Source organism: Boleophthalmus pectinirostris, unplaced genomic scaffold, assembly GCF_026225935.1.
Source record: "Boleophthalmus pectinirostris isolate CB_2022bp ecotype Guang Dong unplaced genomic scaffold, ASM2622593v1 HiC_scaffold_11, whole genome shotgun sequence".
Classification (NCBI taxonomy): Eukaryota; Metazoa; Chordata; class Actinopteri; order Gobiiformes; family Gobiidae; genus Boleophthalmus; species Boleophthalmus pectinirostris.
Window position 1 is genome coordinate 14972467 of NW_026570994.1, and position 26907 is coordinate 14999373.

The window sequence follows — 26907 nt, forward strand, 5'->3', positions numbered from 1 at the left end:
TTACGTAATATTTTGTCTATTAATAATAACTTTCTATACACATTTTTGCTGTTATAAAAGATGGAAATACTTACAGTCATGATTTCAGCAGAACCACACGTGCTTAGCTACAGTTCAGACTCTGTTCTTCTCAGCGTGCACTAGGGGTCTAACGATATCCAAGTCTCACGATACGATATTGTCACGGTATGAACCTCACGGTACGGTATTTACTGCGATATCGTGGGAAAGCTCGCGATATGGTGGGGAGGCTCACGATTAGGGATGTAACAATATCCAAATCTCTCGGTAAGATATTTTCACGATATGCATCTCACGGTACGATATTTATTGCGATATTTTTTGGAGGCTGACAAAACTGTTAATATGCTACTTTTTCCTCTTAAAATGCCTTGACAAGACTTAATCCAAAGAACTAAGACTTAAAATTGTTTAGAACTGTTATTTCTTCTTGTAGTCTGCACTGAAATGGAGCAAAGAATCATGGTCTATGTAGTTCCCTCTGTTATGCTGCACCAACTCTTAATTTAAGCAAAGAGACTTGTAATTCGATATATATTGTGATGGTCCATGATATTATTGTGAGAACTTTGACGATATGATATCACGATATTTAGTTTATTGTTACATCCCTAGTGTACACTTGTCTCACTCATCTTGCAAATCAAGTTTTAGGGCGTGTGGCGTCAGACGGGACCTCAACGCACATGATTTGAAAACTAAAAACTGCCATCAGATTAAAACTCAATAATCCCACAAATCTCTTTCAGTTATGTATGTGTATGGAAAGCTATTTTCAGCGAATTCCCAACAGGGGGCGCCAGGACTGCACTTGCTGCGATACTGAGGAGTGAAGCAGTCTGAATACTAGTTTGGATTGTAAAAAGGCAAACTCATATTCAAAACTAGTCCTCTGTCCTTGGTTTTCAGTGATGAATAAGTGATGAAAATGTATCACCGTTGTCATGGTAATTAACAACTCAACACAAAATGGTCGACTACATGAAATCATACGTGTACCATTATTTTTGAACAGCTCAGTAACCTAAAAATCATGAGTATTTTACCAAAAGTGAATGTTTCATTTTGCTGCAATTAACAACTTGACCAGCAGATGGCAGTGCAGTATAACGCCAAACACTATTCAGCACAGACAGGTCAAAGAAAACAAACAACAACAAAAAAACTAGAAAAAAGCATTTTAATGTACAGTGTAAGAATGTTTGCATACACACATTTTACATTGTACTAAAAAGATCAAGTAACATCTTTGGCACAAACAGATAAAAAAAAAATCTTAAATCTTTATAGTCTTAATCTCTGCATAATATACATCTGATTCAAATAATGTTAATAAATAAATTTTTTTAGGAATAGTAAAAGTAAAAGTGACATACCTACAGTTGATTTTTTATTTATTTAATTTTTTTTTTCGTGACACTGACATAAAGATAAAAATTAATAAATAATAGAGTGTCGTAGAGTGTCCTGCTAATTAAAGGCTGTTGACCGGGGCCAGTGTGGCATGAGTCAAAACAGCAGCATCAAAACAAGGAGCAAAACAGGTGACACAAAGCACACCTCATTAGTACAACATGAAATTAACAGAAGTTCAAGGAGAAAACTTGTGATTGAATAAAGCAGTGGGCCATAACATTATAACCATCTATCTGGAGACACTGGGAAAGTCCTACGCGAGACGAGCGGATTCTCTGACCCAGTTTTTCTTGATCATTAGTCAATTAATTTATTCTTAATTCTAGCAATTTTTCAGTCATGATTCTTCGTGCAGCTTTATATCTTTCTGCAGCACGTCTTTTAACCGGCACACATCATAGAGAAAACATTGTACCTATTCTATTCTCATTGCACTGGCTCCTCATTCATTTTAGAGTTAATTTAAAAATGTTATTGTTTGTTTCCCAAAGACTGGGTCGCGATCCTCAGGTGGTTCGCAAGAGATTTTTTTAGGGTCGTCTGATAAGTGCCTGTTGTGCTCTCTTGCTTCACCCTGGACTGGATTGCGCTACAAAAACGCAGACATTCCCACCTATCGCATTAGAAGTGTCTTTTTGTAATTATTTTATTGACTATTTTGTTTCAATATTGCTGGTTCAATTGAATGTTGAAAAGAAACAGAAATGGGCTACATTTAATGTCCAAATAGGCGACTTATGCGTACATTTTATTGCTGCTTCAATGACTAAAACTTGAGTAATACTAATTGTTCAGAGACACGATCACTCAGTCAACAATAAAATATCCTCATTAATGTTCAATAATGGTCAAATCCACCTTTTTTTGTGATTTACGAATAATGTCTATTGACTTGGGTCGCCAAGGTTTGTGACTTTTAAAATAGGGTACCCCAGAAAAAACGTTTGGGAAACACGCTTTTAAAGCACGTCATGGACTGGCCCCAACGTACATTTCAGACCTGATTCCCTCATCGCTACACTCCTTCGCGCGCTGAGGTCTGAGGGCCAGCTACAACTTGTCGCCCCAAAAAAAAAACGAGACTCAAAAGCAGGGGTTGACCGGGCCTTTTCGGTGGTTAACCCCAAACTTTGGAACGCTCTCCCCCTTCTTCAGTCGATTCTTTTAAGTCTCATTTAAAAACACACTTTTACTCACTGGCTTTTAACACGCCGTGAGAACTGTGCGGTCCTCTGACTGTTTTTTTATTGATTTTATTGGCTATTTCTCTATTTGCTAACTTTAGCATTTTTTGTTTTTTACTGACTCACTTATTTATTTATTTTATGCTTTATTGTATTTAATGTGTTAATTTATATTGTGCCTACTCTGTGCAGCGCTTTGGAGTGTTTGCGTTGGTAAAATGTGCTATAAAAATAAAGTTGGATTGGATCTTTTTAAAAGGATAGATCTACAGCCAATCCTTAATACTGAACTGGTGGGTGAAGTGACTTGCTCAAGGACACAATCGCACTCACTGGGCAGAGCTGAGATCACCACAAATTTCTTTTAGAGGCCAGGGTCCACTCACCGGTAAGAAAATATGCCAATCATAGCCCTATCAGTCCCTGCAACAGTAAGTCATGTTTAAAACCAAATCTGAATGAAAGATTTTCTCATAGTATTTACTTAATTGGTGTCATTGTTTCCATCAAAATATTGTATGTTTGGGCTTGTCACCACTGTTCTAACTCATCAAATTTGAAGACGAGGAGGAATTACGTGACCATACCAACTTGTCAAAGCCTGATCCCATCAGATCTCAGAAGCTAAGCAAGGTCGGGCCTGGTTAGTACTTGGATGGGAGAATAGTGGGAAAATCAGGTGCCACAGGGGGGCGCCAGTCACAAAAAACGTTGTTGTGTCTTTAGGCAAGACACTTCACCCACATTGCCTAGTATGAAAGTGGCGTGTGTGTGCGTGCGATATAAAATAAAGATTTAGAATTAAGTGCTAGCCGTTTACATATTTCAATCACCATGTTGCCTTTATCGTGTTGAAAATACTATATTCTGGCATGTTTTTGATCTTTGATGATAACAGGGTACAAAAGTTTTACCCCATCTTTAAAATATGCCACTTACAAAGAGTGACCATGATAAAAACATAACGTACACTTCACTTGTCAGTAGTTAAAATGCTACGCCTGATTTTTGTACAACAGAAACACTGAAAATACAAACACAAACATACAACTTAGTGCAACAAAGTTCATTGGAAAATATCTACATTATGCTTTTAACTCTACAGATTTAGAGGACAGTTAGAAAAGCCTGGAGAGGAGCCTTCAATGCGTTTCAAGGATATATTCGTCATTCATTCCGGCGGGAGTTAGCATACTAGCTTGATCTCAGACATGGCTGACATCTTCCAGCCCGTTGCGGCCGTCTTCGTCTGGCAGCGTGAATCTAATATTCCGACTCTTCTCCCAGCCTCGGCGGATTTTCCCGAGTTTGAGAGCGACGCAGGGCAGGAAGAGGAGCGAGCGGAGAATCAGGACCAGGACGGGGGGGATGACCACGAGGAGGAAGGTGGGGGGGAGGTAGAAGTGGTACTGCTTTGGGTCGAACGCTCTGGTCCAGCCGAACAGACAGGTGTGGAGTGTGGCCATGAACAGAGCGCAGTGGCCCAGAGACGACTGAAAAACAACAAAACAGGAACTGTGGAGATTCATTCTGGTAAATAAGACACTTGATACTATGCAGTGACATCAAACTGGGGGTGTTCTACATGTATTTCTAATGGTGGAATGTTCAGCAGTTATCATGAAGACACAATGCGCACATTCGCAATCAATCATCCTTATGTAACAGATAATACTCCCCACAACTGTACAACTACTCACTCTTTTGTAACAGATAATGCTCCCTACAACTGTACAACAACTCACCCTTATGTAGCAGATAATACTCCCTACAACTGTACAACAACTCACCCTTATGTAGCAGATAATACTCCCCACAACTGTACAACTACTCACTCTTTTGTAACAGATAATGCTCCCTACAACTGTACAACAACTCACCCTTATGTAGCAGATAATACTCCCTACAACTGTACAACTCACACTTATGTAACAGATAATACTCCCTACAACTGTACAATAACTCACCCTTATGCAATGGATAATACTCCCTACAACTGTACAACAACTCACCCTTATGTATACTCCCTACAACTGTACATACTCCCTACAACTGTACAACAACTCACCCTTATGTAATTGATAATAATCCCTACAACTGTACAACTCACCCTTATGTAACAGATAATACTCCCTACAACTGCACAACAACTCAGCCTCATGTCCTGTCAATCATCATATCATTGTTGCACTGTCTTTCTATGACCTCTCGTATAAAGCTGTGATTTTATATTTTATTATTTAGCTTTCTATTTTATTTTGACTTGTACATTTACGTTTATATAATTATGTCTTATTTAACACCTGTCTCTTGCTATCTTTTTTAGAATTTATTATTACCATTTATATTTTTGCTCTTTGTTATTATATTTATTGTGATGTTTGAGCTGCTGTGTCCAAATAATTTCCCTTGTGGATCAATAAAGTTTGTCTAAGTCTAAATAAGAGTCAGGTTTGTTGAGATGCAATCCCACTCACAATAAGGAAACACATTTTTCAGTGAAATAAACAACCAAAATGACAAAAAAACACGCTTTTATTTTAGTCTATTTTTTGGCTAAAAGGTTACATAATGTGGCTATAATGTTGTTTTAAATATAATTGTTTTGCTTGGAATCTTCCACTGTGTGTTATGGGGGATATAACAATATCCAAGTCTCACGATACGACATCGTCCCAGCATGAACCTCACGGTACATCGTTTATTGCGATATCGTACGGAAAACTCACAATATGGTGGGGAGGCTCATGATTAGGGATGTAACAATATCCAAATCTCTCGGTACGATATTTTCACGATATACATCTCTCGGTATGATATTTATAGTGATATTTTGTGGAGGCTAACAAAACTGTTAATATGTGACTTTTTCCTCTTAAAATGCCTTGAGAAGACTTAATACAAAGAACTAAGACTTAAAAGTGCTTAGAATTGTTATTTCAGTCTACACTGAAATGCAGCAAAGGATCATGGTCTGTGTAGTTCTCTCTGCTTAAATTAAGAGTTACAGTGCAGCAATAGCTGAAAAAAGACAGAGACTTCGTAATTCGATATATTGTGATGGTTCACAATATTATTGTGAGAACTTTGACGATACGATATCACAATATTTCGGTTATTGTTACATCCCTAGTGTGGTATTATCCATACTTCATCCATCATCCATCTTGTATTTGTTCAATTATGGATTATGATGCTCAGTGAAAAACATTTTCATGATCAACAGGCTTGCCTCTCCACAGATCTGGCCTAGTGACATCACCTACTTGTCTCCAGAGTCAAAACATCTAAATTGAACCCATCTATACGTCTTACTGTATCAAATAAAGTATTGGAGTCAGTGCGTCCTCTAACCAGTCACGTTCATTAGCTCATGAGGCTCGTAGCTGATGGAGAACAAGAGGATGCGCTCTGACCCAACACATGTGACCTATATGAACCGAGCTGACTCATGCTGTCAGTAATTAGTGAACACAGAGGCAAATCAAGTCAGCAACACCTTCTATGTTTGGTCCCAGGGGTTTTATACATTAAATATTATGTACGTGGTAATGGGGGGAGAGCTGTAACTGTCATGTACTCGCCATTGCACCTCAAGCCACTGCAGCTGAGTGGAGAGAAAATGTTTTAGAACTGAAAAAAATATCTCATTACTATTTAAATTACTAGCCAGCAGTTCACAACAGAAAAAGGAAAATTGGGGGAAAAGTTAAATGCTGATTTTGAGATATTTGCAACTGATAATGACTGCAAAAATTCTACTAGCTTTTCCACAACAGTTTGAAATAATAGTATGGGGAATTGAATTTGATTCATTATAAGTACTGCTACTACTACTACTACTACTACTACTACTACTACTACTACTACTACTACTACTACTACTACTACTACTACTACTACTACTACTACTACTACTACTACTACTACTACTACTACTACTACTACTACTATTATCAGAATTACTGCTACTAGTACTACTGCTATTGCTACTATTATTATTAGAAGTACTGCTACTACTACTATTACTAATGCTGCTACTACTGCTGTTACTACTATTACTATTACTATTAGGGTACACTTTCTTGCCCCACCTAGTAGTACTTAGTAGTAGTAACTACATCTGCTACTACTTCTAACTTCTTTTTCTCATACAACTATTATTTCAGCTACCACTATTGTAAATTGGTATTATAGTGTATGAGCATTAGTGAACTAAACTCATGCAACACAATGCAACACAAACACAAAACACAAAACAAATACAAAACAATACACATGATACTTGTAGGTAAATGGGAAATTATCTAGTGTCCAGCCTAAGGACATGTCAGCAGAATGCAATAACAGTATAATATGTAGAACTATCTGTATTTGGGAACAGAGCAAGTACTAAAGAGTGGATTTTCTATTGGTACGACTTACCAAAGACTTATCATATTGTATTGTAACTATTTTTAACAAAAGGACAGATCCACATAAGGACACAATGCAGCAAATCTGTGTTTAAATATCGTTTCCTCATCACATACATACCTGGAGTTGTTTCATTCACACATGTTTAAACACACAAATTCTGCATATTTAAGATGACGTCTTCACTCAAACAGAAAATGCCCTGTTCCACCTTGTGATGTCACGTGGTAATGCAGGGAGTACTCTACTGTGTTTTAAACTCATAATTTCAACCACTCTCTATTGAACAAAAGGTAAATGGGACTTGAAAACTACCACTTCAAGACATCACAAGGTGGAACAGAGCATTTAGAGTGTTTGAGATGTAGACAGACTAATAATACAGGATTACGTAAACGTGTGTGAATAATAGGGATGTAACAATAACTGAAACATCATGATATTGTATCGTCAAAAGTCTCACAGTAATACCGTGGGCTGTCACAAGATATCGAATTACAAAATCCTTTGCTTAAATGCATGGTTTTATAGTAGTAACAGCTTATAAACATCAGGAACTACATATCCCATGATGCATTTCAGTGCAGACAAGATGAAGAAATATGTTTTTTACTTGAATTCTTGGGATTATGACAGAAATAATTCACACCAAAGTCTTGTCAAGGTATTTTAAAGCAAAAAAAGTGTTCTATCTTAATTAAATTACATCAGCCTCTCCAAAATATCGCAATAAATATCGTACCGTGAGATGCATATCGTGATAATATCGTACTAAGAGATTTGGATATCGTTACATCCCTAGTGAATGAAACAAAACAAAACACAACTCCGGGTACGTTTTTGAGAAGGTAACAACATTATAACACGGCTAAAAGCTCACAAGAGTCAAATTTGCGTAATATAAGACCTTTAATTCTGTGTAACGTGTAACTGGGGCTTTCGTATGTACTGAAGCTAAAGCTAACCAGATGTAGCTCTGTACTAGCTGCCGTGCCTCATGACTCGGCGAGGCTAGCACATGACTAATCTGACGGGCACCGGATTATTTTAAGTGAAAGATGAAGGGGGAACAATATGGCCGATGAGAGGGGACTAGGGTGAGTCAGCCCCCTCCTGATGCATTTGTCACAGAGGAAGTTTAACATCAGAAACTGGGGCATACGTAGAATAACTAAAGACTAAATATGTCCAAGGCTGTCTCCGCTATTGTTACGTGAATGAATCAGGCAAAAGAAAAAAAAATGTTTTGGAAATGTGAGCTATGTAAAAACACTGTCATTGCTGCTGTGAGTTCTCATTAGTGAACGCAAATGTAAGGTTTTGTAGTAAATGACAATAAAATAAATAAACTAAAAAGAAAAGGGTCAAGCCACCGGAGGATGCTCATGCTAAATTAAAAAAAACAAAAAAAAAAAAACAGAAATGGGTCAGAATCCCATATTTTAAGTATCCGGTGAATCAAATGTAGTGTTATTTGGGATGTAACGATATCCAAATCTCACGGTACGATATTATCACGATATGCATCTCACCGTACGATATTTTTCTGCGATATTTCAGAGAGGCTGATATAACTGTAGATTAGCTTTTAAAACACCTTGACAAGATTTTGGTGTGAATTATTACAGTCATAATCCCAAGAATCCAAGTAAAAAACATATTTCTTCATGTTGTCTGCACTGAAATGAATCATGGGAAATGTAGTTCCCCATGTTTACAAGCTGTTGCTACTATAAAACCATGCATTTAAGCAAAGGAACTTGTGATTCGATATACTGTGACAGCCTACAATATTACTGTGAGACTTCTGACGATACAATATCATGATATTTCGGTTATTGTTACATCCCTAAGTGTTATCAGTTATAAATGTATTAAAAAGTATACTTAGAGCTGCGATATGTAACTTTTTTAGTGGAGAATCTGCTCCCAGACCAGGTTACATGTCATATCTGTGGAGAGGCAACCCCAGCAACAACAACAAGAATGCATGTTTTTTGTGCAAAATAACATATTTAACAGTGTAAAACATTGCAGGTAAAGCAATAATATCTCAATTAGGCAAGCAGGTGACCAACTCAGAAAAGTTACACAGTGCAGTCCAAGCAGTCTGCAGTTTTATCTATGACGCAACAAAACTGGCATTTTTGTGTGCTCAGAGAAAATGGCTTTGGATTAATGGATAAATAAAACAAGCATGAAAGAAGCAAAAATACAACTTTGGGTATGTTTTTGATATGACGACAATATAATATGGTTTTAAAGGTAAAAATCATATATAACATTTACTTTTGTATTGTCAGTCGCTATGGCAACAGTGCTCATTTTTCATCATTCTGAAACCCATGGATATTCAGTGACACAACATTAGTACCTGTATGAAGCTGAACTCTCTCCAGTTGACTGTGTTGGCCACAGAGGGCAGTGACGTGACGGCGAGCAGAGACAGGAGCCCGATCGCCATTATCCCCACGGAAACGTACAGCTCCATCCTCCACACCTCCTCATCCACCCACGAGTCCTCTATGCCAGCTTTCACCTGGACATGGATGAACGGATGAATGAATAAATAAATAAATACATAAACAAATACAGTAAAGTTTACCGTATTGAACGTTTTTGACTTCTTCTCATAATATTTATACATTGTGATAGCCCTAATATAGTTGGATATAGTAAAAGGTGGTCTGGTTTAGTCCTGGTTTGGTCCTGGTTTGATCCTGGTTTAGATCTGGTTTAGACCTGGATTAGACCTGGATTAGACCTGGATTAGTTCTGGTTTAGCCCTGGTTTAGCCCTGGTTTAGCCGCGGTTCAGACGTGGTTTAGCCCTGGCTTAGCCGCGGTTCAGCCGTGGTTCATCCCCGGCTTAGCTGCGGTTCAGCCGCGGTTCAGCCCTGGCTTAGCTGCGGTTCAGCCCCAGTTGAGTGCCGGTTTAGTCCTGGTTCAGCCCTGGTTCAGCCCTAGTTTAATACTGGTTCAGTGTTGGTTTATCCCTGGTTTCATTCTGGTTTAGCCCAGGTTCAACTCTGGTTTAGTTCTGGTTTAGTCCTATTATGGTTTTGAACCAAGTTTTGGTTTAGTTTTGGGTTATATTTGCTACATATCCTGAATTAAATCTTTGTTTAGACCTGATTATATCCTGGTGTAGTCTCTATTTAGTCCTGGTTTAAGTTCTAATTCAGGTCCTGGTTTAGTCCTGGTTTAGTCTGCATTAAGCCCTGGTTTAGATTAAGTCCTTAGACCAGTACATCACTGGTTTAGTCCTGGTTTAGTTCTCATATTTACAAAAACATATGGTTACATTCAAATTTTGCTCTTGGCTATTTGGATCTGTATGTCTGCAAATTTTAGACTCTCAAAGTTCACATAAAACACTGACAACATAAGATAAACTAATGTCAAAACATATGCAACCATTTAAAAACATTACTCTTGAATTTGGCAGAAAGAAATGCACTAATCAAGCACAGACAGTATCCAGTACAGCTCTAACGTACCTGTTTAAAAGCCTGGTTTAGCATCGTGTAGCGTGCAGACTTCCTCATCGGTAAACACAGACTGTAGATCATGTGTAATGCAGCACAGAGAAAACTACACAACCCAAACTGCTTCCTCCGAATCAGCCATTTATCCAAAAAGTCCGGGAATCGCTTGTATTTCGTCCCCCACCTCAACTGCAGGAACGCCGCGCATAGACCTGGCACGTAGACGAGCGTAAGCATCACCAGCGCCACACAGGGCAGAGTCACATTCACCAACTCAATCGGCATTTTGTAGAAAGTGTATTTGTTAGACGTCAAGTAAGGATGCAAGACTTCTCGGACAAAGTTGTACAGGTAAAAAAATAGGAAAAGCGCGAAAGAGAGGAGCACCGGGATTTTCCATGACGGGAATAGATATAAAGGCATGTTTTCGATTTCCAAAGAGGCAGATAAAAGGCCCATGTCGACAGGGATGAAGCCCATTCTCCGGCACAGCTGAGAGACCGAAACTTTGGCCGCGCTACTGTCACTGCACAGAAAAACCTGCAAGAGAAAAGACAGGAATCAGTTTAGTATTTGTTTTTTGACTTACGTTATTGATAGGGCTGGGTATGATTAAGAAGTTGCCGATACGATACATATCTCGACACATAGGCCACGATACGATACATTTTTCGACACACTGCACTTTCGATTCATTAAGATTTGACACGGTTCAGTGAAAAACAAAGTCTAAATCATGGCTGTGACATTAAAAGTCTACAAAGTCCACTAAGTGTGCAAAGTTAATATAAAAAACCCTTTTCCTCAGTATATAAAGTTGCATGTATTTTTTTTCTGGTGGAGAGTGCGACATTTTCTTGACACAATGAAGATGCTATTGCTTTACCTGGAATGTTCCACAGTATGGCATTAAACGTATGAGACAAGAACTCGACGACACCATGCCAAGTTATAGGTCAGATCTGTGGAAAGGCAAGCTAACTCAAAGTAAGAAGGTTAGAGTTAGGGTTAAGGAACACTTTATTATTTTGAGGCAATAAAACACCTGCAATTTAATAAATGCAAGATAGATATGATTAATGCCATACTGCGGAACTGTGCTCTCATCTTGGAGAAATGACTTTTTGTATTTTTTACAACAAATTAAGTAAGTAACCAGGCCAAGCTACCGGTCAGATCTGTGGCGAGACAAGCCCTCTCACAGTAAGAATCCGTATTTTTTAAGGTGTTCTAGGTCAAAAAACAAAACAAAACAGCAACTTGGTTTCAACTTGCTGTTTCTAGGCACCATTTTCTGTATTTTTCACTATTTAATGAGACAAAATTGTTGTATTAATTGCAGCCCTGGCAACAGTGCTCAATTTTCTCACTCTGAAACCATGGATACAAATTCTACAACATATTTTTCTAACAAATTAAATAAGCATCCACTCTTTTATCCCATATACCTGTCGACTACCATCTCTGGGTCCGGTCTGTAGCGTCCAGGCGGAGATGGTGTTGAACCCTTTGACCACGTGGCTCTCGGGAAACATGGCGGCGAGCTGTTCGGCGTTTGAGGGTCCGATCTGACTGAGGTACAGCCCATTACTCACATCCACCAGGACCCTCCCGGCCAAAGCCTGCTTCAGCTCCACCAGAGACGAGTAATGCTCTGGGAATAAGGCCACGAAGAGTATGTCAGCCTGGCTCACGGCTTCCAGTTGGGACACCACCTAAACAAAACCAGAAACCGTTAAAGATATACATAAAGTTTTTTAAAGTGCTTTACAGAATAAGAAATACATTAAAATCACAATACAAACAAATCAGTGCATAAATAATCATCATCAAGTTTACATTAAAAGAGAAGAGTGTTGAATAAAAAACCTTTCAGTATATGCACAGTTAAAACAAACCATTGGATTTAATCACAGTCAAAGTAGAGGCCTGTCTCACATCTTTAGGAAGACTGTCCCAGATTTTAGCTGCATAAAACTGAAACTCTGAGCCCCCATATTTGGTCCTGACTCTGGGCACCAGCAGTAGGCCAGGACTAAACCAAGACTAAACCAGAACTGAACCAGGACTACATCAGGGCTAGAGCAAGAGACCAGTCCCTGAGGTCCACTAAGAGACGTACTTTGGTGCTAGGCCATGGCCACCTATTGTGCTTGTGTCTTGTAATTTGTCTTGTAATAGCTGTAATTTGTGACACCGGTGGATCATTTTGTTATTATTTGGATATTTTAAATCTCAATATTTGTCTAAAATGATTTATAAGAAGAAACAAGTTTGCGCAAACGTCATCACAACAAAAGAGTTGTGAAGTTGGTGGCACCTCCTATGGATAGCTACAGATCACACTAACAAGCTTTGTTTTTTTTGTTTTGTTTTTTTTATTCTTAAAAAAAATAATTTGTGATGCTGTCGAATCCTACATGTATCATATATAAAGAAAATAATATCAGAAAATGAAGTAAGTACATAGCCACAGGCGTGTTCCGGTGGTGCACAAAACACTCCAAATACAACTTCAGGTGCGTAAATGAGAAAGGGAAACAACTATAACATTTAGATTAAAAGCTCTGAAAAGTCTAGTGCATCATAGGCCCACTTTAAAGAGCCCATATCACAGTATTTTGAGGAGGTTGTGAAATGAGGTGTCTAACCTCATATGCACTTCAGTTTCCTGAGTTTATTGTTGTTTTTATGCTTGTTAAACATCATCTTCTAGGTTTTCAGGAACACTTCAAGGAAATACTGTGACTATACTGTGACTGTCATAAGACTGTTATAAAAGTTACGGCAGAATACGAGTAATAAAAATATAAAGTATGTGTCTATCTGTTGATAAATGTGCACTGTGCAACTTTTCTACTTGTCTTCATGTTGTGTCTGCTTGGAATGTTCCGCAGTATGCCATTAAACTTCATTTATGAGTGTTTTTATTGCTCAAAACTATCTAGAAAAACGCATCTTTTCACAGACTATACCTATAACATGTACTTCGTTTTAATGCCATACTGTGAATTATTCCAGGCAAAGCAATAACATCTCCATGGAGACAAGATGAAGATGGCATACCCCCTCAAGAAAGAAAAAAGTTACATGATGCATCTTTAAAGTGGCGCAACATTTTTCTGTCTAGAGGGAAATGGTTGTAATTAGGTTAGATTAAAAAAACACACACATAGACATTAATTGGAGCTTTCCTCAGTAGTTTCAGAATTATCTATATCTGAAGTAAATGCTTTGTGTTGAAATTTTAATTCTGTTGTCTACAAAAAATATTTATTGTCGATGGATTACTGAAAATGCTTTTGAGTCTTATGGAGGACTGAAACAAGATTAGGACATACCAACTACAAAAATCGCATCATACTGCAGAGACAATCACTATGTCCTTAAAGGTGCACTCTGTAACTTTCTGTCACCATGGAGATGTTGTTGCTTTGCCTGGAATTTTTCACAGTATGATATTAAACTGATCTATTTTCACGGAGAAGCACCAAGCCAATTTACAGGTCTGATTTGTGAAGAGGTGGGTCTTGTTTTAGTATAAAAAAACACTTATAACTAAATAAAAAGCAAGTTTAATGCCATACTTTGGTACATTCCAGGTAAAGCACATCTCCATGGACACAACCAGGAGCTGGATTCTTACCAGAAAAGTTACATAGTGCAACTTAACATTACATTAGTACGATAAATTATAATCTTAGCATCTTACATTATCATTTTAAAGTAGAACAGTTTAATATTTAGATAGAAGTTAGAATTTTACTGTTACCAAATGTAATTGTTCCAAAAGGGTCCCCCCGTCTGCAATATGGTCATTTTGAGTTGTAAACAGTTATTATCGCAGTGTTCAAAATAAAATCATTAGCGCCAAATAACTTTAACCTTTGTTTTCATCGAGGCATAATTTCATGTAATTATGGGTTTTCAGTTTTGCAATAAGGCACCAGACAATAGCAAACACTGGCTGGAAATTCAAGGTCCTATATTGCGCAAAATTGACTCTTCTGAGCTTTTAACCATTATAATGTTGTTACCTCATCGAAAACATACCTGGAGTTGAGTTTGCGTAATCCTTTATTAATAGTCTGTCTACATCTCCAAAGCTCAAAAATGCTCTGTTCCTCCTTGTGATGTCATGAAGATGTAGTTTTTCAGTTGACAGCTACTTTTTATCTTTTGTTCAGTAGAGATTCGCATTTCCAGGGCTGAATTTATCCAAGTGATTCTAGTGAAGGTGTGTGGAGTTTAAAAACGCAGTGGGGCACTTCCTGTATTACCACATGACATCACAAGGTGGAACGGAGTGTTTTTCTGTTTGAGAGGAGAACTCAGCCTCAAGGTTTGTGAGTTAAACATGTGTGAATGAAACAAAACACAACTCCAGGTCTGTTTGTGACGAGGAAACAACATTAAAACATAGATCAGAAAACAACGTAATATGGGCCCTTTAATGATAAGCTTGTCTATTACCTATTCATTAACACAAAATAAGCTTTTTAAACTTTTTCCCTTACACATGTACCTGCCAAAACAAGTATACTTAACATATTCACTATTGGGAAAAAAAATAACCAAATCTTATTGTTCTCACACAGCCAAGGCTTTGCTCAAATCCTTCAGTCGAACGACAACAGTAATTAGGCTAAGCAGAGGAAATCCACACAAACATAACGTAATTATTATCACAGGGAAGAGAAACAACAGGGGAAAACAGTTTAGAAGGTAAAAATGTATGATTTATACGGAAATATAGTCAATTAGAACAGTCAAGTGGAAGTGTTAAAAAGTATCGGGCAGCACAATATAACGCAATCAAAAGTGTATTGTGTAACTTTTCCGGTGGATCAGATCAGATGCTTTTCTACATGGAGGCATTGGCTTTGTCTGGAATGTTTCACAGTATGGCATTAAACCTTTCTATCTTTATTTAGACTAAGCCAGACCAAGAGTGGAGAGGCACAGTCAGAATGTCTGTATTTTTGAGCTATAAAACCACCTGTAATTGAGTAAATGTAAGGTAGAGCTGTTTAATGTCATACTGTGGAACTTTCCAGGCAGAGCAATGACATATCCGCGCAAACAAGCAGGTGACGGACGCCCAAACCAAAAAGTTACACACTGTGCCTTTGCCATTGCAGGTTAGAGGTCAAAAAATGAAATAATTCTAGTATAATTAGAATATTTGTGATTAAAACCCCCATACCTCAGCCTCATCAGGAAACAGAGCAGCCGATCGTTTTGGGTTACGGCTGCCCACCACCACCTGGTACCCGGCCGCGACCAGACGGCGGGCCAGAGAGCGAGAGAAGTCCCCTGTGCCCAAGATCCCGACCTGAGGAGACCCAGGTTCAGACTGAGCGGCCTCCAGGAGTCTGGCGCCCCGGTCACGGATCAGAGGTTTGTCCATGTCATCAGGCATGCTTAGCAACCAGTCTGCAGGGAGAGAGACACAAAAATTGAGTTATCTGGTGTTACTATGGAAAATATTGGTTTTACATGCATCTCTACAGTGAAATATCCAGAAGTTACCATGGTGACACAATGCACACATGCCAAATATATTTTAAGATAGTCTAAAAATTCAAGAAAAAAAACACTAAGTGGATTTAAACAGCACTTTTCCAGAAGCCTGTGATCAATACGAGCGTTTATGATCCTGTTTATGTGTTTGATTTTCATTTTTTAAAAATTTGAGACTTGTTTTAACAGCGCAAATCATCTCATCAGTTATAGTTCCAGCTAAAACAATTCTTTATCCATTAGGTTGTAGTGAAATAAAGCTCAGATTAACGTCTACGTATTCTAAGGTATTCTGACATTATAGTGATCCAGCATTTTATTAGGCTGTTCTGTTATTTTTTTGTTTACTTTTTTAATATTGTTTCCATATTTTTGGCATCCAACCACAGCTTTAACATACTGCTTTACTTAAAATAAAACAGATCTCTGGAAATATACATCTATTTACAACAACTAAACTGTTCCTAAATCGAAAGATTGCTTGTAGGAACTAAAATAAATCAGATTAACTGCCACAACCTGGACTAAACTTGGCATGAGAGAGTTAGAATAGTTGATTTTACAGCCTTAAGAAATTACTCAATACACAAAAAGATGTAGATATAACAAACTAAGTAAAGATGGTTAAAGCATTGTAGTAAATTTCATTACAATAGTAGTAATTTGCACCATATTACAGCTGTATACATAAAGAGTTTGTTAATTTAGTCCTTGCTCTCTTTGCAATAAGCCATTTGTGATAAGAAAGTTACAACAAAAGTATCTAAAAAGGCCAGTAACAGTAACAATAACAGAAAGTATTTAACCAAGTCCATCGTAATAAGATTTCATAGTCGTCCAAAAATATAACTAGGTTTTGTATCATCACGGGTCAATTGAGGACACCTTTATAGACGCTCTGCAAGAGGAGCTGAAACTATTATCCCAGTCTCAATTGACATGTCCTAGAATCGGCGTGTTAATAATATAAAGCATGACTGAAGAAGACAATAATAGAAAGCGCCTTGTTCGCCTTCTAAAAAGAGCGCTCCGTCTCGTCAAAACGAGCACAACACAGGCACGATTGCGCTTTAATTTCTGAGGCTTAGCTCGTAATTACGTGCTAAAACTGAAAATATTGAATGCCGAGTTTAAGAAACGACTGTCCTTATTTTGAAACGTCTCATGGTTAATTCATTTTTAGTATAGTTAGATTAAAATTGGTAATGACAAATTAAATTGGTAAAAAATATATATGAAGTTTGGGGATACAACGGTGCACAGCGTGATATCACTTCGCTAAGCGTCCTTGGCAACTTTTGTAAACTTTTAACTCAAGAAACAGCAGCTTTGAAAACACTAAAACGAGCTAAAACTAAATGCGATAACCACAGACGTTTAAATACATTGATAATTGATTATGTTTTACTCGTAATCAATAATAAAAGTAGTATTTAGTGGTACTCACCTCGCCGCCTGGCTCCTCGTTGTGCGTCGTTTCTTCCTGATAAATGACGCAAAACGTAAGCCCCGCCCAGACCACGCCCCCGAGTGTGAGCGCGAGATAAAAACACAAGCCCGTATTAAAAATAACCGCTAAAACTGTTGGCAAAGTGCGTGAAATGTTACACCAAAACACATGACAGCTACACAGCATTCATGACTAAGGTCTGATTCATTTAATGGAGCGTTTGGGGTTTAAAATTAAGAATAGCCAACATGAAAAACACAATATATCAGATACAGATAATTCCAAGTATATTTTCAACCTTTATCTTTGCACAGTTTATTATTATTATTTTTTTTTAAAGTTATGTAAGACAAGTTTTGTAGCACCAGATATTATTTCAAGCCTCTTAGTCAAAGGGTGCAAAGTAAGTAAGTAAAATACTCAAGTTACTGTAATTGAGCAGATTTTGACGTAGATGCTTCAGTATAATTCTAGCTTGTAATATAGGTCTACAAAAAATACAAAAAATTTAAACTCAATTTCGATACCAATTCGATACGATTAGACTAAATATTCAAAACCGATTCTCATACCACAATGATAATAAAATTACTCATTATTTAGACAGTAGAATGTAATTTTCAATATTAAATCATAGTACTTTTTTATATTACCATGTGGTTTTTTATCTCTGTAATTCCTCAGTTGTCCAGGTGTATGTCGCAGCTCCATATTCTAAAGCTATTTAAGAAAGACAGACCTTTTTAGTATTGATACGTGTTCAAATGAGTATCTAGTTTCAATACTAGTTTTAGTATCAGTTAGTATATTATTTTCGATACTTTTGGCAACTGTACATGTAATAATAATTAGGGCCTGTTTACACGAGAATGCTTGCGAATAAAAACAACAAAATATTTTATCAGAAGTGCCTTTTGTTTAGACGGTGATGGCGATTTTGGGGCTTAAAGATGCAAAAATCTGAAACCACCCTCCAGAGTGGAAAAGTTGATTGCACTCCGCCGTAGCGTTTCCATCTACACTGCCCAAGACGCAAAACTCTGGTCAGATCTGCTCACGTCGCGTACGCGTTTACGTCACATACATCACCACCTCGCCGCCTGGCATACATACCCAATCGAATTCCACACTTTTGCGTCACCGTATGTGCACAGATTTGCTCCTGAAGACGCTCGTCTAAACACAGAATAAAAAGTGAAGATGCCATGCCACTTCTGCGTCTTCTGTTCAGACCGTTATCAAATAAACATAGCCTTAGTTACCATGAAAATCTGCACCTTGTCGTCTATACTCTGGTTGCCTTTAGCTTTATACTTAAACCAAATGTTGAGCTGTAATTATTCTACTGTTGTACTGACATAATAAAGTATTTCAAATCTAATCTAATGTAACTTTACAGGTAGAAGGTCCAATAAATCACATCTCCATCGAGACAAGACCTTTCACCAGAAAAGTTACATAGTGCAACTTTAAGCTCACGCAACCAGCCTCTATCAATGAATCATATTTAGAAGTACTTGATGTATTTTTCCCCGTTTGTTGTTGTGTCACTGCTACCCTCGCCTACCAAAGCGTGTTAAAAAGAGGTCCGACCCCGGGCTAGACTCTGTCAACATGGCTTCATCATGGCTGCCTTTGCCACTTGCAAAAGGTTGAATCCCTCAGGCTTTCACCACACTGCATCACTGTCACACTCACATACAGTGGCCCCGGCTTCATCTGTTTACAGCACTCTGGGTTATACTAGTAGTCCTTGGCACAGATACCCAAATTTAAAAGCCTCTCCGGTTCATGGATATCACTGACTGGTGGCTGCCGGTGCAGTGACCCATACAGTGACTTTGTCCGATAGGCTGAAATTTTGAGAAGAGAGGATTGCCCAACTGTCCTAGAAAGAAATACATCGTTTTATCAAGCAGTGAAACAGGGCGCCCTATAAAACTTTTCTGGTAGAGGGTCCAAAACCTCCTTCTCTCCATTGAAATGTGTACCCAGGCTGGCACCACCTATAGTGCCTTCGCTCAATTTCATTTCTCTCCAGCGACTAGGTCAGGAATCAAAATACACTAGACAGTTTGTAAAAATCCCCGAAGTGCGAGTTTGGGCACCAACCAATCAACAAAGAGCCATATATTCTGTGTTGTCAACGATTCTCGAGATCAAGGATTTAAAGCCGGAATAAAGAGAATGTTTGGTTAATTTCAACAAGGAGAAAGACGTTACTGTTTTTCTTCCTACGGGATTTGGGAAAAGCTTAATATACCAGTTAGTCCCGTTAGCGACGCGTTACATAAGTGACAGCATTGGTTAAATGAGAAAAAAGTACCCACCTACCGTTGAGTGAACAAATTCTGACACTGCGAGGTCAGACGGTTTCCACAAAGAGCTGCGAAGCCGACAATTACTTGGACACCACTGAGCGTTCTGGCGCATTACGTAGGTCTTGACCAAATAGCAGCGATTGGTTGAATAAATTAAAAAATACCCACTTACCCTCGAGAGAACGAGTCCTAATGCTGCGAGGTCAGGCGGTTTCCACAATTAGAAACTGACTGATGAATCAGGCTAAGAATGTTCCACAGTATGGCATTAAACACATCTATTTCCATGCAGACAAGTAGATGGCAGCACTACGCCAAGTTTCAAGACTATGTAGAAGTAACTCATAGTAACAATGCATGTTTTTCAAGGCAAATTTAACGTGTATTTGAAAAAAAAATTGCTACATAGTAAGTTGAATGCCATATTGTGAAACATTACAGGCATATTAGCATCTCCATGGAGACGAGCAGGGGCAGGTTACATAGTGCACCTTTAAAATTGGCTTTTTGGTTTGAGGGATAGAGCATTTACTCCTTAACTATTCTATATATGAGTGAAGAGTGAAAGAAAAACATTCAATCTGTGAACTGTCTGTCCGGTGTAATTACCTTATATTTATTTGGTGCTAACATGCGATGGGGCTTCAATGTCAAAGCGCTACTCACAGTTAGCCGTGTTAGTTTGTGCTTTCGAGGGCCGGGCGGCGCGGGCGGGCGGGCGGGCGGATGTGGGCGGTGGGAGGAGTCCGTGGTGGTCCTCGTCCTCACTGGGCATTAGGGTCACACTCTGAGACAAGAGCTGATGGTGCAAACTGTCACCGCCATCTTGTTGTTTTTCCTGCAAAGCTTGAACGTAATAACTCGTGACAATTGAAGGAAAAAAAAAAAAAATCTTCTTAAAGCTGCACTATGTAACTTTTTGGCTGGGGCTGTGTCTCCTGTTTGTTTCAGTGGATATGTCATTGCTCTGCCTGGAATGTTTTTAAAGCTCTATTTTAGTTCCAAACATGAGAAAATTCATAAAGAAATGTATCTGATGTGTAATTTATGTCCAATAAATATAAATAAAAAGTGCACCAAAATGCAAAAAAGTTAACAAACATGTCGCAAATTCTAAAAAAAAATTAAAATAAAAAATACAATAATCAGAGTATGGATAAGTCATTGTTCTGCTTGGAATGTTCCACAGTGTGACATTAAACAGCTCTACTTTAGTTCCAAACTAGAGAAAATTCATAGAGAAATGTATTTGATGTGTAATTTATGTTCAATAAATAAAAATTTTTAAATATCTATTGGGTGCACTGATAAAATTGTGTTATAACAGCAAAGTGCAAAAAGCAAACTCTAAAATAAATTAATAAATTGTACAATAAATAAATACATACATACAGTAAGTACATATTTTTATGATTGAAGATGAAATTAAACCATATTTATAAATAAATAAATAAATAAATTAATTAAATCATATTTCACTGTCACTTTATACCTTAGATAATGTGTAATTAAATACGGTAAAAACAGAACTCAAAAAAATTAAAAAAAATTAAAAATCTTTAAAAAATGCAATAGTCAGAGTATGGATATGTCTGGAATATTCCGCATAATGACTTTAAACAGTTCTGTGTTACACTTAATAAATTACAGGTGGTTTTATAGCTCAAAAATACCTCGAAAAACATTCTGACTGTGAGCGTGGTCGCTTCTCCACAGATCTGATCTGTAACTTGGTTTAGTTCAGTCTCCACTCAGATAGAAAGGTTTAAGACCATAATGATACTGTGGAACATTCCAGACAAAGCAGTTTCCATGGAGACAAGGACATTTTGGACCAGAAAAGTTATATAGTTCACTTTTAATACAATGCAAAATCCTCTCTTCTTTTGCTCTCTGTAACTTAAAATCGTAAATAATCTGGCCTAATAACTGTGCTATCATGTGCATACACCTACCTGTAATTTGACCTCCATCGAGATAAAGAAGTTAAATGCAATACTGTGGAACATTTTAACCTGTAACTTGGTCTGGTTTGGTCTCCATGAAGATAGAAGGGTTTAATAGAGGTTCCAGACATTGCAAAGACTAACGTGAAGCACTTTGGTCACCTTGAGCGCTCTACACATAAAAAGTTTGATGGATTGAGTAACATTTGACGGAACCTCCATCAAAAAAGTTACACGATGCACCTTTAATATCATCAAAAGGAACTGCAGAGATGAAATCAAGGAGTTAGATAATGACTTCTGATTCATTTGGTGCTCCACTGGCTCCCAGCATGACACAGCAGTCTACAAACATCATTATATTACAACAGCAGCCATTGGGAAGAAGAAATAAAGCATAAAAGGCAGTGTACTGTGTGTGGCTCACGATGGCCCAAAGACATAGTTAACTGTACGAATCCAAAAAGGTCATTCCAACAGGGATGTTTCAAAGGGGAACTCAGGCAAAACGCAGGATGAGTAATATAAAAGGGTTATAACTAAGGCAATATTTGTGCCAGTCCTAAACAAAAAATATTCAAAGGGAAAGGTATTGGATGTGGAATTTATGGATGTTTTTTAGGATTAAAACAATTTATTTGACGCAAGGGTGAAATTGTAGTGTTACAACAGCAAAATACAAAAAGGGTAGCAAACAAAAAAAGTACATATTATCACTTTATCACTTATTAGGGGTGTGATGATATCCAAGTCTCACAATACAATATCGTCACAGCATGAATCTCAGGGTACGATATTTATTGCGATATCGTTGGAAAGCTCACGATATGGTGGGGAGGCTCACGATTAGGGATGTAACAATATCCAAATCTCTCAATACGATATTTTCACGATATACATCTCACGGTACAATATTTATTGTGATATTTTGTGGAGGCTAAACAACTAAAACTGTGAATATGCTCCTTTTTTCTCTTAAAATGCCTTTTGACAAGACTTAAATGTGCTTAAAACTGTTATTTCTTCTTGTAGCTTGTACTGAAATGGAGCAAAGGATCATGGTCTATGTAGTTTCCTCTGTCTTCTCTTAATGTAAGCAAAGAAGACTTGTAACTCATGATATTGAGTTGAGACGTTGAGAATATTATGAGAATTTTGACGATACAATATCACGATATCACAATATTTCGGTTATTGTTCCATCCGTATCACTTAATATTTTTAATTAAATATGATAAAAACAGAAAATAAAAAGTAAAATTAAATAAAAGTGATATTTTGCCTGATAAATTGATAGAGACATAAAAAGAGCAAAATTAGAAATGATTACAAGTTCAATTCAAACACAATTTCAGATTCCTACCACAATTAATCAGCATAAAGCATAGTATCATTTGTTGCTTGGAAACATTGAAAAAAATATGTTGAAAATATGAAAAAATTTGTTGTTAAAGGTCCTGTATTATGCAAAATTGACTCTTCTCAAGCTTTAAGACATGTTATAATGTTGTTTCTTGATCAAAAACAGACCTGGAGTTGTGTTTTGATTCATTCACTCAGTCTGAGTAACTCTTTATTTTAAGTCTGTCTATATCTCCAAAGTTTAAAATGCTCTGTTGTACATTGTGATATAATGAAGAGGTGGTTTTCAAGTTAACAGTTACATTTTACCTTTAATTCAGTAGAAACTGGCCATTGCAGGGTTGAAGTCATCCATATGATTCTAGTGAAGGTGTATGGAGTTTAAAAACACAGTGGAGCACTTCCTTTTGTTTCTTTTGGGTGTTTTCTTCTGAAGAACTCAGCCTAAATATGCAGGGTTTGAGTGTTAAACTTGTACGAATGAAACAAACCACAACTTCAGGTCTGTTTTTGATGAGGAAACAACATTATAACACAGATCAGAAAATATCGTAATATGGGCCCTTTAACCTTGGTTCTCTCCCTCACCTCCAGACGTCAGCCATTTTGGTGAGTTAAATCTGACTTGAGCATGGCTGAAATTGCTATTGGCCGCTGTGGGCTTGTGTATTAAACCCCGAGTCCCCGGACAGATCCCCAGACATCACCTTGAGCTCTGAAGAAGCAACCCAGACTGCAATTCTATTACACGCACTTTTAGACATATCTTTAGATGCATTTTAGTTTCAACAAGCCACTTACAATCGAAATAACCGGCAGATTAAGTAGCAAAGACCCTATTCAGATCTCTGTTTCAAGTGCTCGCTGTCCTCAAAAAACTAAAGAAGGCCATTGGAGACAAATCTGTATGCAACGCAGTAATGATCGGGTGCGCTCTTGGGGAATTTTAATTTAGCCAAAATCTGAATTCAAAGTCTATTCGTCCGAAAACAAGACATCATCTCCCCAGACTGATGAAGATGTCCTATATGAGAGGAAGAAGGAGAAGGAGGCGAAACTCAATCATAACCGCTCATTTTACATACTCGGTTGAGACGTGCGTATGGCTTGTTTTGGTTGGTTGCTTCGTGAATATTTTGCAGCAGCCCTGAGCCAGAACAGTGACTTTATCTGAGTCAAATGCACACTCACGCACACAGCTGCTGCCTTTAGTTTACACAGTGGCTCTGAGAGAGGAAAAGCAACTCAATGTAAGATTTAGCCTTCATTCAAATCTAAGTATTCTTGAGTATATACAGGCACTGAAAACTCTGGATGAAATGAATGAATGTTGTTCCTTATGTATCTCTAGTGGCAGAGTTACCATGGTGACGCAATGTACATATTACTAAAAACTAAAAATATATAGTTAAAGATAGTTTATAAAGCTAGTTTGCTGTAATTTTATGTGCCAGAGACTCGTTTGAGAGCACACCTCACCTGCTGTAATTCTAACCAAAGTCTAGTAGTGAGTTGTGCCTTCAGTTAGTTTCAAGAGATTATTGCAGATTTGTATTGTAAGACTGAGCTGGGTTTGTGAGGCAGGTGGATGTCCATGTGACAGGTGCATAAGCAAACATCACATTTAACAGTTCAAATGACTCCACACAGTCACACGGGACCGTCTTTGACCTCACTCATGGCTCATCACTTATGCGCCTTAAATCACGTGAGGATGGCCAACAGTCAAACAGTCAAACTAATGTGACATCTGATAAACACATAACTGCCCATCTCTTAATCTGAAGGTCACATCGCGCTCTTCCGGTCTGATTTGCGTTACAACTGTCCACATCTGGCCGCGCGCTCTCCTCCATCCTGCCCTCCCGCGCGCTCAGCCCGGTCCCAGCCGCTGCTCAGGGGCTCGTGCCACAGACAGCCGGAGCGTGGACGCAGAGGGATGCGCTCGTGAGGACCACCGCAGTTTACTGAGTGGAAGTCTTTCGTAGCCACCATTCCCTCTCGGCGCGCCTCCGCGGACTGCGCGCCGTCCGTCTGTCCCGGGAGGAAGCGGGCGCTGCTGGCCGCGGTCAGTGTGTCCGTGATGGTCCTGTTGGCGGTGGTCATCGCGGTCCCGCTCTTCATGCTGCGCTCCACCGAGAGCTCAGCGCATTACTACGAGATGATGGGCACGTGCCGCATGGTGTGTGACCCCTACAGCGGCAAACCGGGGGCAACAGCCATGAAGCAGTGGGAACGCGCTGCCACAGCCTCCCATGGCGCAGGGGACGCGCGGGGAACCGGGCAGACCGGGAAAACCGGGACCCAGAGGACCCCCTGGCGAGCCGGGACCACCGGGGCCACCAGGACCGAGGGGTCCACCGGGGGAAAGGGGACCCAAACTATCCGTACCAACATTAACAACCGGAACTACAGATGCCACCGAGAGTGACAGGAACTCGTCCTTCAACCCTTTACGCATCGCATTTTACGTCGGTCTGAAGAACCCTCACGAGGGGTACGAGGTGCTTAAGTTCGACGACGTGATTACCAACCTGGGAAACCATTACGATGCGAGCACTGGCAAGTTCACGTGCCAGGTGCCCGGGATGTACTTCTTCACCTACCACGTGTTAATGCGCGGAGGAGACGGCACCAGTATGTGGGCCGACCTGTGCAAGAACGGACAGGTAAGACGGGGGGCAAAAACTGTTTGTCAAAAACTGCACGTCCCGAATCAATTACATTGTTGCTATACAAAGGCAGTTTAGGCTAATTTGCAGTCCAGCTGTGATTTATGAGTCAGACATTGTAGTACAAGTTGGAAACGCAATTTCCACTCGTCTCATTTGGTGCGAAATGTCTTGGACTCATTTTTACGCACCGAATGCGCACCACAGGCACGTCTCTTTCATCCAATTTCTTGTTTTGTACGCCTCACATAACATTACAGTGTACTTCATCTATTCATTCAAGTGTCTATATCGTTAGACGAGTCTTATTTGTGTTGTTATTACCGCGTGTACACGCTCTGATGGACAGTGACGCTCGTGCGTAAAAGCTGATGCCTATTCGAATGAATGGCGTTTTACCATCACTGACAACATTCGTGCTTTACATTACAGTTCACGAGGTATTAATAGGGTTTATTTATTTATTTCCGCAGGTCAGAGCCAGTGCCATCGCCCAGGACGCGGACCAGAACTACGATTACGCCAGTAACACGGCGCTGCTGCATCTGGACTCTGGGGACGAGGTGTACGTCAAACTGGACGGAGGCAAAGCGCACGGAGGCAACAACAACAAGTACAGCACCTTCTCCGGCTTCATCCTGTATCCGGACTGACCCCAGGACATGAACATGGACTCTATGTTACAGAAAAGTGTAGACTAATTGGCTTGTTTTGTTTACAATGACATTATATTAATACATTTTTTAAATATCTCATGTTCAGTGTCAGTATAAGGATAAGGCCATTTTCAAAAGCTCACAGACTCAACATTACCTAATATTTTGACTTCTGAATGGGGGATATTGTAAAGCTGTATTGTGTGGATCGTGCCCAAAATCTAATGTTATGTTTTTATTTCATACTTTTCACCTGACTCGCGATAATTACATTTAAAAAATGATGACGCTAAAATTAGTCAAGACATAAGTGATGTTCAGTGTCTCACTTAACAACAAATAAATAAACGAAATTAAAAACATACAGTGGTTTGCTCATTTGCTGTTGGGGTTGTATCCGGTCACTGACTAAACGTGTGGCGCTCCCCGGTGGCCGTTTGTGAGTTTTATTCA

At 38.7% G+C, this 26907-nt stretch overlaps 1 protein-coding gene and 2 pseudogenes across 1 annotated transcript; 2 read left to right on the plus strand and 1 right to left on the minus strand.

Annotated features, from left to right (window-relative positions):
• Positions 1 to 1184: 1184 nt before the first annotated feature.
• Positions 1185 to 17532, minus strand: LOC110153273 (metalloreductase STEAP3). The gene is made up of 6 exons (XM_020917154.2): positions 17495 to 17532; positions 15731 to 15960; positions 11973 to 12239; positions 10537 to 11064; positions 9412 to 9576; positions 1185 to 4114 (listed from the first exon to the last, which is right to left on the minus strand). Exons 2-6 carry the CDS (start codon positions 15944 to 15946, stop codon positions 3827 to 3829), a joined length of 1464 nt encoding a protein of 487 aa, XP_020772813.1. The 5' UTR covers positions 15947 to 15960; positions 17495 to 17532; the 3' UTR covers positions 1185 to 3826.
• On the plus strand, positions 3195 to 3312 carry LOC129407207 (5S ribosomal RNA; annotated as a pseudogene).
• Positions 17533 to 24972: 7440 nt separating the features above from the next.
• On the plus strand, positions 24973 to 26706 carry LOC110153301 (complement C1q-like protein 2; annotated as a pseudogene).
• The last annotated feature ends 201 nt before the right edge of the window (positions 26707 to 26907 follow it).

What these genes read in the sequence shown, in the direction of transcription:
- LOC110153273 (XM_020917154.2), bottom strand. Translation starts at nt 15,946, where the DNA reads ATGCCTGATGACATGGACAAACCTCTGATCCGTGACCGGGGCGCCAGA. An exon ending in TGTTTCCTGATGAGGCTGAG is followed by an intron (nt 12,240 to 15,730) that starts GTATGGGGGTTT and finishes GGTTTTGTTTAG; the next exon opens with GTGGTGTCCCAACTGGAAGC. An exon ending in CCAGAGATGGTAGTCGACAG is followed by an intron (nt 11,065 to 11,972) that starts GTATATGGGATA and finishes TTTCTCTTGCAG; the next exon opens with GTTTTTCTGTGCAGTGACAG.